The 10,623-nt window shown below is 32.2% G+C and overlaps 1 protein-coding gene across 1 annotated transcript; it reads right to left on the bottom strand.

Annotated features, from left to right (window-relative positions):
- Positions 1–515: 515 nt before the first annotated feature.
- LOC134262474 (deleted in malignant brain tumors 1 protein-like) lies at positions 516–3,714 on the bottom strand (the record flags this gene model as incomplete). The annotated part of the gene is made up of 4 exons (XM_062744862.1): positions 2,967–3,714; positions 2,682–2,832; positions 1,829–1,995; positions 516–657 (listed from the first exon to the last, which is right to left on the bottom strand). Coding segments are annotated over exons 1-4 (1,208 nt in total), but the record flags the coding sequence as incomplete, so codon positions are not given.
- Positions 3,715–10,623: the final 6,909 nt, after the last annotated feature.

Raw genomic sequence — 10,623 nt, 5'->3', positions numbered from 1 at the left:
TTTCTCTTATTCATAATTATCTCCCCTTGGGAAAGGGCGAGGCCCTTCGTTTGAACAAACTTGAATCCCCTTCACCCAAGGATATTTTGTGGCAAGTTTGCTTGAAATTGGCCCAGTGGTTCTTGAGAAGAAGATGAAAATGTAAAACGTTTACAACAGCGACGACAACAACGACAACGACGATGACGACAGACAACGGACAAATTTTGATCAGAAAAGCTCACTTGAGCCTTCGGCTCAGGTGAGCTAAAACTGAGCCATTAATGACAAGTGACAATACTTGAAAGTATACAATTAATGTCTGGATCACATTTAAACCGATGATCAGACGATTAATTTGTTCTGGTCTTGTCGGCTGAAAGAACATGATCGGCCGACAGGAGTATCGGGCAACACGGAGAAGTCATATTAATTCCTAGGAACACCGATGACTTGGATAAATAACACAAAAATTCTTTTTTATTCTTTTTTTTTTCTTCAGAAATTAGCATATTTTAGTTCTGAAATGGCTTTACCCAGTATATCCCAGCATCCTACAAACCACACGAGCTTCATCAGTATCCCAGTGGTCATCACAGACACTCCCCTCGGTATTTCCTAGTGTTACGACCACTGTTCCTTCTCTGGATGAGGATCCACCAGTCAGGCGGACCGAGACTGTCATATATATTTTAAAAAAACAATATGAGGTATGGCTGCAACTTTGATGTCGAAAATTTTTGTTACAATATTGTAATTAACTGTAACAATAAAATCAAAAAGGGACATTAATACGTTTTAGTCGCTCATATTTGCAGAAGAAAAACGATTTATAATTAAGTTTTGATCAAAACAAAATTACATTAAAATAAATAGAAACAGATATTATGTAACTACACCATTTTAGAGAATCCCCAAAAGAGGCATAGAAATTGATCAATGTTTATCAATATTTCTTATTAAGAAAATATCAAATTTCTTATTTTAATAATATGAACATAAAAGAGCATGATAGATAATTTATACACTGTACATAGGGAATCGTGACTTACAAGGGATTAATATATTTCTTCTTTTTATTTGAAAATTGTGAGAAAATCAAGTATATGGTTATATTTTTTGAAGACAATAACATATGAATTGGTTTGTATACGATATTCAAATTTTTTTTTCAAATTTTTATGCGATTTTTTTCCTTGCCCGATAAATACAGTTAACTCTTCATGAAAATTGTACACGAAAGTTAAATCAAAATCCCATGACCCATATGATGTTTTCACATAAATTTTACTTCATTTGTTTTTCATTGTCTTCTTATGCCAAGAATTCACACAAAATTCTCATGAACTTGTTAAAAAAAAGACTTATGTGGGCCACTTTTGCATTTGTACGAATAAAAAGCATTCAAATTTTTTGAACACGTATACATCTTAACAAGTCAAAAACAAGAGAATGACAACTTTCCACTAGAAAACTTTCCTTTTCTAGCAGATTATCAGCTAAAAGATGAACCCTTTTAAAAAAAGAATCATCAATGGATTGAATTTCTTTACTAGTATTTTAACATTTTAAATAAGTTTATCAAGGTTTGAATTCAAGCTTATCGACTTATTGAATGTCTGTAAAGAATTTTTCCTTAATTTTACCCCTTTTAACCTTTCTCTTTGCTTTCAGTCGCGCTAACAATAAACATTTAAAATAAACATATTAGATGTGGATCAACGGAATTAATTGAATACAACTGATTTTGATTGTTAAAACGGGGTATATACTAATCTTTACTCTCACACAAAAATATTATTTTTACAAATAATCTGAATTTGACGAGGTAATTAAATAGAACACTTACAGCAAACCACACCAACATCTTCACTATGGACACAGTTTTCCTTTGTAAATCCATTATGCTGACAACTTGCTATGGACTTTTCTGTTCCTCTGCAAGATACATTATCTAGAACTATTGCGCCCGTCCCTTGTCCATATGGAGCCCTCTGTTTTTGAATGGCACCATTCCTATAGAAACAATTTCACGATTGATTTAAGAATATTTCAGTGATACTGTCATGAGTAGTTTGGGGAAGTATAAGTCATAAATGATTATATAGTTTGAGCTTGTATTGTATACTTTCTAACATTTAAAAATTAAAACTTTTAAAATGTTCTTTACTACACTATATAATATAATCAAAGATGTCATTCTTAAATGCTTGTCTCCTGAACAATATTTTTAGAATTTGAAAAGATGGTGGTGGATATGTACGATTTTCTAACAACAATGGCTAGATAAAAAAATAAGGCCATCATTACCATGCAAAACCCAGCAATATAGATAAAAAAAATAAGGCCAACATTACCATTCATAACCCAGCTTGATAAAGAAATAAGGCCAACATTACCATTCATAACCCAGCTAGATAAAAAAAAATAAGGCCAACATTACCATTCATAACCCAGCTTGATAAAAAAATAAGGCCAACATTACCATGCATAACCCAGCTAGATAAAAAATAATAAGGCTAACATTACCATTCATAACCCTGCTAGATAAAAAAAAAATAAGGCCAACATTACCATTCATAACCCAGCTAGATAAAAAAAAATAAGGCCAACATTACCATTCATAACCCAGCTAGATAAAAAAAATAAGGCCAAAATTACCATTCATAACCCAGCTAGATAAAAAATAAGGCCAACATTACCATTCATAACCCAGCTGTCGACAAACAACCTGAGCATTTGTGTCTGTGAAAGAGTCATCACAAACGGTCCCCCACTGGCCATTGTATGTCACCTCAACACGCCCTTCTCCAGTGAAATTCCCATCAACCAGTCTTACGCCTGAATTTTTTTAAATATAGCTTGCTATAAATTATAATTATCCCTCATATATCACACCAAAATGGTTTAAAAAACAAAAAAAAAAACAAAAAAAAAAAACAAACAAACAAACAAACAAAAAAAAAAAAAAACAATTTGGGACTTACTAGAAATATATTCTTTTTCCAAAACATGAATGCGTGAATCCAAACTTGTTGTCAAGCTTTTCAGTTGTGATATTTCAGAAACGCTCCTTAGAATTGTAGATTCCGATTTCGTGAGTAAAACCTGTTGATTTGATGTTCCAAATTGATCCTGGGATATTGTGGTTTGTAGAAAACTAAGTCTGTTTTGTGTTGTTTTTAAGTCATTTGACAAAGTCTCGAACTGTTTTTCGTTGTTACTTTCTAATGCTGCAATTGTTTTCAAAGAACGGTTAATTGTAGAGTTCACGTCTTCTCGGAAATCATACACATATGAATCCAGAATTGTTACATGGCTTTTTAATTGTAACAACATCTCAGAAACATTCCTTACATTTGAAGAATAGTTGTTTATTAGTGAAACCAATTCATCTGATATACGAAGTTGGTCTTGAGAAACTGTGTTTTGCATAGATAATAGTTCGGTCAGTGTTGTGTTTAAGTCTTTCAACAAAGTCACGAGCTGTCTCTCGATGTAATGTTCTTTAGTTGCAAGAGTATTCAAAGACTGTTTAGTTGTAATATTCACTTCTTCTAGATCATAAACGCGTGAATCCAGAATTGTCATTTTACTACTCAGTTGAGATAACATTTCGGTCAAGTTTCTTGTACGCGAAGAATGCTTCTTTAACACTGAAGCCAATGCATCTGATGTACGAAGCTGTTCCTGAGTAACTATGCTTTGTAGATAAGTGAATTCGCTCTTTGTCATGTTTAAGGATGTTGGCTCCTGAAGGTTTGAAATATGAGAATCTCCAGAAACCACGTGTATTACAATTCATAAATATTGTGGTTTTAAAATATGTAGTTGGTGCATATGCAAGTGGCGCATATTATGGAGATATGGGGCCCCAAAGGGGGTACTGTTTTACTTGAATTAAAATGTTGAAATTTGCATGAAATAATCGATGTCATAATTAAATCCCTCCAAAAAGATCTGAAATCAATAAAATATAAAAAGCTTTTATATATTTCAATTCGACAAGTATTCTTAATCAGTTCGAAACTATAATACAACTTCCATTCTCCTTTTGAAACACTAAATGTGGCCCAGTAATACCGTAGGGGGGTTATTTTCACAAGCCAATGGCCTCCAAATTTAAAACTTGAAAAATAAAATATAAAATATTGTCAATTTTCTCATAATTCAAATATACCTAGGGATTTTTATCATGATTCAAATAAACAAAAAAAATTCTGGTGGTCTGGGTAAAAAAAAAGTGTTAGTCCGAATTTCTTCTGTCTTTCCTTTATATTGAAGTCTAAATCCATATACACACCAAATTTACCAATAAATAAACAAATCACCTTTATATTTTTTAAATAAATGGTTAAGTCAGTTTGTATTTCATCTAATATAATCAATAAAAAGAGTAAAAGGTCACTGAATACATAAAAAAAGTCAAAATTTTCTGTCTATTTCTTTACAGAAAAAAAACTTCAAACAATATAACTAGAGTTTTATTAATTTTGATTATCTGAATTTAAGGGAAAAAACTTTTCTTAATAATTTTTATAAATATTTATTCAAATTAACACAATATGTAAGCCCTGCTAGTAGAATATTATTGAAATATTATGCCATATATTCTCTGTAAAATAAAAAATACATTACAAATCAAGTAACCGCATCTGATGTAACACTCCCTTTAACAAAATAAAATCAGGTATTACACACTGTAAATGATATTTGAAGCGGCCAATTACTGCCCCTGATATTACCTGACAACAAAATAAGAATTGATTATAGGATGGACATAACATCTAGAGCGGCGAATTACAGCTAATAATTTGTACATAGAATTTGGAGCGGCCTTAGTATTACTGCCCTTGATATAACACTCCTGACAACAAAATAACAAGTGATTATAATTTGTACATAGAATTTGGAGCATCCTATTACTGCCCCCGATATAACACTTCTGACAACAAAATAACAAGTGATTATAATTTGTACATAGAATTGGGAGCGGTCAATTATACCGCACCTGATATAACACTCCTGACAACAAATAACAAGTGATTATATTTTGAACACAGAATTCGAAGCGGCCAATTACCGCCCCCTGATATAACACTCCTGACAGCAAAATAACAAGTGATTATATGATTTACATTTTTCCAAAAAGGATTACTGCAACCAACATAACATAATTGTAACAAAACTAACACCATTGAAATACATGTTGTCATGAAAAATTCAGCTCTCATTAGCATGTGCAAAGCAATTGTTCAAACTGTTAATAATTTTTTTGGATTTTGTAACTCCAGTGTTTGACACTTTGAACAGTGATATATGACCTTCGGACTTCATTGCTATCCAGAACACTGGATGTGAAATAACTCTGAACTAGTGATTGCAAAGCCACAACATCATCTACAGCATTGTGTGCAGAGTAGACTATACCTGAAAGACACTCGCAAAGGTTTTCGTGTCGATAAGATGGTAATCCAGGTTTCAAAAGTTTGAAGAGTTTCAGAGTGTCAACAAAACCATCCACTACTTCTGAAAATTCTGTTATTTTGTTGCATGCTTGTAAAGCACGCATAAGAACAGGACAGTCAAATGACTGGATGTTATGTCCAAACAAAATCAATTTTTTACCAAATTGATTACAAAAACTAAGTAAATAATGTAAGCTGTCAATAGCTGCAGAAATTGTTACTGCATCCTTTTCCTTTTCAAAGTGGAATAGTTTTACATTTTTTACACTTATCCCAGTTACTTTCTCAGCCTCTTTGGTAGAACGTTCACTTGAAACTTTTCTTCCTCTTCCAGAAATGCCAACTGAGTAATGTGACATGTTCTATCTAAAATATTAAATGTATAATTAATACAAATAAATCAAAATCATACAAAGTCATAAAAAGTTATCTTTACCTTGGTAAAATGATGTGTAGATTGCCAGTTGAAATCTTCATTTTGTGAGTAATTAATTCACAAAGCCAATTACAATCATAAGCACAACAGTTATGAATATAAGTGTCCTATATTTATATGGTATAAATTTCATAACTGTAAACTTTCTTATACTTGTGATGATGAGATGTTTAAATTAAGTAACAGTCCTGAAATTGATATTACATGTTGTTCAAGCTTTGAAAGAATGAGTGGAATAATTCTAATTTGTGGAGGGTCAGTGTTCGCAGGCAAGGATTAATGGTTTTTGGGGAAGTCTTTTTGTGGTTAACTTGTTTATTCACAACAGGAAACTCAATGAATCAATACCTTGACAAACAAGTGATGTTTGTAAAACACTTATACACCCTTCCCTAAATGATATGAATTTTTCAAAGTCCAAGGGGCATAACTCAACAGATCCAAAATGGTGCTATCATACATGTACTCAAAACAGAAGTTGACCTATATATTCTCATGATTAATCTGTTTGCCAAATTTTATTTCAATATGTGCAACCTCTACAAATAAAAAATGAACAAAAACTGCAAATCATTGGAATATTTTTAAGTCCAAGGTGCATTGATCTGTCAAAAAATGGCTTGATCGTATTTAAAACAGATATTGGCATAGATGTTCAAAGGATAAATCTGTATACCAAATTTCATTTCAATATGGGTAATCTCTGCGAAGAAAATGAACAGAAACTGATGATGGGCCAACAGACAGACCGACCGACTGACCAAGAGACAGCGGCAAAGCAATATGCTCTTTCTTCTTTGGGCATAAAAAAATCGTTCATGGGAAGTAAATTGGTGGGTACGGATTACCTAAAAATCCATGAATATTGGTCCCTAACGAATACTGATGATTCCACAGTACATTATGTATATAGAGGATATTCAATGTTTTGTAGTTGAATATGGAATTTATTTCACGAGTGGGACAGGATTTTTGATATTTTCACGAGTGCGAAGCACGAGTGAAAATATCAAAAATCCTGTCTCACGAGTATAATAATCACTTGTCTCACTAATATAATCAATAAAAAGAGTAAAAGGTCACTGAATACATAAAAAAAGTCAAAATTTTCTGTCTATTTCTTTACAGAAAAAAAACTTCAAACAATATAACTAGAGTTTTATTAATTTTGATTATCTGAATTTAAGGGAAAAAACTTTTCTTAATAATTTTTATAAATATTTATTCAAATTAACACAATATGTAAGCCCTGCTAGTAGAATATTATTGAAATATTATGCCATATATTCTCTGTAAAATAAAAAATACATTACAAATCAAGTAACCGCATCTGATGTAACACTCCCTTTAACAAAATAAAATCAGGTATTACACACTGTAAATGATATTTGAAGCGGCCAATTACTGCCCCTGATATTACCTGACAACAAAATAAGAATTGATTATAGGATGGACATAACATCTAGAGCGGCGAATTACAGCTAATAATTTGTACATAGAATTTGGAGCGGCCTTAGTATTACTGCCCTTGATATAACACTCCTGACAACAAAATAACAAGTGATTATAATTTGTACATAGAATTTGGAGCATCCTATTACTGCCCCCGATATAACACTTCTGACAACAAAATAACAAGTGATTATAATTTGTACATAGAATTGGGAGCGGTCAATTATACCGCACCTGATATAACACTCCTGACAACAAATAACAAGTGATTATATTTTGAACACAGAATTCGAAGCGGCCAATTACCGCCCCCTGATATAACACTCCTGACAGCAAAATAACAAGTGATTATATGATTTACATTTTTCCAAAAAGGGCAAATTACTGCAACCAACATAACATAATTGTAACAAAACTAACACCATTGAAATACATGTTGTCATGAAAAATTCAGCTCTCATTAGCATGTGCAAAGCAATTGTTCAAACTGTTAATAATTTTTTTGGATTTTGTAACTCCAGTGTTTGACACTTTGAACAGTGATATATGACCTTCGGACTTCATTGCTATCCAGAACACTGGATGTGAAATAACTCTGAACTAGTGATTGCAAAGCCACAACATCATCTACAGCATTGTGTGCAGAGTAGACTATACCTGAAAGACACTCGCAAAGGTTTTCGTGTCGATAAGATGGTAATCCAGGTTTCAAAAGTTTGAAGAGTTTCAGAGTGTCAACAAAACCACCATCAATTTTTTACCAAATTGATTACAAAAACTGAAAATTCTTGTTATTTTTTCCTTTTCAAAGTTGCATGCTTTCTATCTAAAATATTATGTTTTTACTACTTCTGAAAATTCTGTTATTTTGTTGCATGTAAAGCACGCATAAGAACAGGACAGTCAAATGACTGGATGTTATGTCCAAACAAAATCAATTTTTTACCAAATTGATTACAAAAACTAAGTAAGCTGTCAATAGCTGCAGAAATTGTTACTGCATCCTTTTCCTTTTCAAAGTGGAATAGTTTTACATTTTTTACACTTATCCCAGTTACTTTCTCAGCCTCTTTGGTAGAACGTTCACTTGAAACTTTTCTTCCTCTTCCAGAAATGCCAACTGAGTAATGTGACATGTTCTATCTAAAATATTAAATGTATAATTAATACAAATAAATCAAAATCATACAAAGTCATAAAAAGTTATCTTATACCTTGGTAAAATGATGTGTAGATTGCCAGTTGAAATCTTCATTTTGTGAGTAATTAATTCACAAAGCCAATTACAATCATAAGCACAACAGTTATGAATATAAGTGTCCTATATTTATATGGTATAAATTTCATAACTGTAAACTTTCTTATACTTGTGATGATGTTAATGAGCGGTCAATTATACCGCGATATAACACTCCTGCCAATTTTATAACACTCCTGATGTTTAAATTAAGTAACAGTCCTGAAATTGATATTACATGTTGTTCAAGCTTTGAAAGAATGAGTGGAATAATTCTAATTTGTGGAGGGTCAGTGTTCGCAGGCAAGGATTAATGGTTTTTGGGGAAGTCTTTTTGTGGTTAACTTGTTTATTCACAACAGGAAACTCAATGAATCAATACCTTGACAAACAAGTGATGTTTGTAAAACACTTATACACCCTTCCCTAAATGATATGAATTTTTCAAAGTCCAAGGGGCATAACTCAACAGATCCAAAATGGTGCTATCATACATGTACTCAAAACAGAAGTTGACCTATATATTCTCATGATTAATCTGTTTGCCAAATTTCATTTCAATATGTGCAACCTCTACAAATAAAAAATGAACAAAAACTGCAAATCATTGGAATATTTTTAAGTCCAAGGTGCATTGATCTGTCAAAAAATGGCTTGATCGTATTTAAAACAGATATTGGCATAGATGTTCAAAGGATAAATCTGTATACCAAATTTCATTTCAATATGGGTAATCTCTGCGAAGAAAATGAACAGAAACTGATGATGGGCCAACAGACAGACCGACCGACCAAGAGACAGCAGCAAAGCAATATGCTCTTTCTTCTTTGGGCATAAAAAAATCGTTCATGGGAAGTAAATTGGTGGGTACGGATTACCTAAAAATCCATGAATATTGGTCCCTAACGAATACTGATGATTCCACAGTACATTATGTATATAGAGGATATTCAATGTTTTGTAGTTGAATATGGAATTTATTTCACGAGTGGGACAGGATTTTTGATATTTTCACGAGTGCGAAGCACGAGTGAAAATATCAAAAATCCTGTCTCACGAGTGAAATAAATTCCACATTCAACTACAAAACATTGAATTTTCTGTTTATTACATTTTTAAAATAAAATTCTTTGATTTTTTCCTTTGCCACTGTCTTTTTGTTATACAGTCATAGGCTCGTGACGTCATAGTTGGGCGGTTGAGACGTCATAGCTATGTGAGGTGAAAACACTGTAAGCATGGATTTAGCAACATATTTTTGGTAATTTAAACAGTTTTATTCGCCGTCAGAGTGGTTTATTTATTTTCATCTATTTTACATTAGGTCAAAGAAGATTTTTTTTACAGAAATCTTCGTTATGGGAAGGGAAATCGAGAGTTTTCCCGCACTTCTGATATTCATCACACTGTGACAGGATATCATTTTGATATCCCTTCACAGTGTGACAGGATATCATTTTTATTCAATGAATAAATTACAGTATTTCACGGGTAAAAATGTAATAAATGAATATACATGTATTGTAAAAGTGAATTCCAATCTAATCAAAAATTTGAACATTTGAAGATTATAATATTTTTGTAAATATATGTAAGTACCCAAGCCAGTTGTTTCCAAATCAAAGTAAACAGGTAAATGGGTTTCTCCACTGAAGTTGACTCTTTCTGGGTCTGGCCGAATGCATGGGTCTGGAATACTGGCAAGAATTGTATCAGTTTGCTGACATAATCAAATCTCAGATGATTATGTGGGGGCCTTCCTTGTTTTCTTGACAGGCAATCCTCTGCAATCTAAAAATACAACATGCATTTTAATTGCAATACACTGTACACAAGATTTTTCATATGACAAAATTTAAGAAATGAATCTTATTTTTGAGAATTCACAAAGTACATGAAGTACAATGCTTCACGCCTGCATATTATCAAGATATTTAAGGAATCACTGTCTAGTTAGGAGAGTATGCCAGGGCATTAACAATAGCATCAAAAATGCAAATAGCATGGGATAATTTGCATAATACTGTAAATCACTTTTTATTCACGAGAAC

Source organism: Saccostrea cucullata, unplaced genomic scaffold (genome assembly GCF_032062105.1).
Source record: "Saccostrea cucullata isolate Sc308-1 unplaced genomic scaffold, CSIRO_AGI_Scuc_v1 ctg10642, whole genome shotgun sequence".
Lineage (NCBI taxonomy): Eukaryota > Metazoa > Mollusca > Bivalvia > Ostreida > Ostreidae > Saccostrea > Saccostrea cuccullata.
The sequence above is the reverse complement of the archived record's forward strand: the minus strand, read 5'-3'. Positions and strand labels throughout refer to the sequence as shown.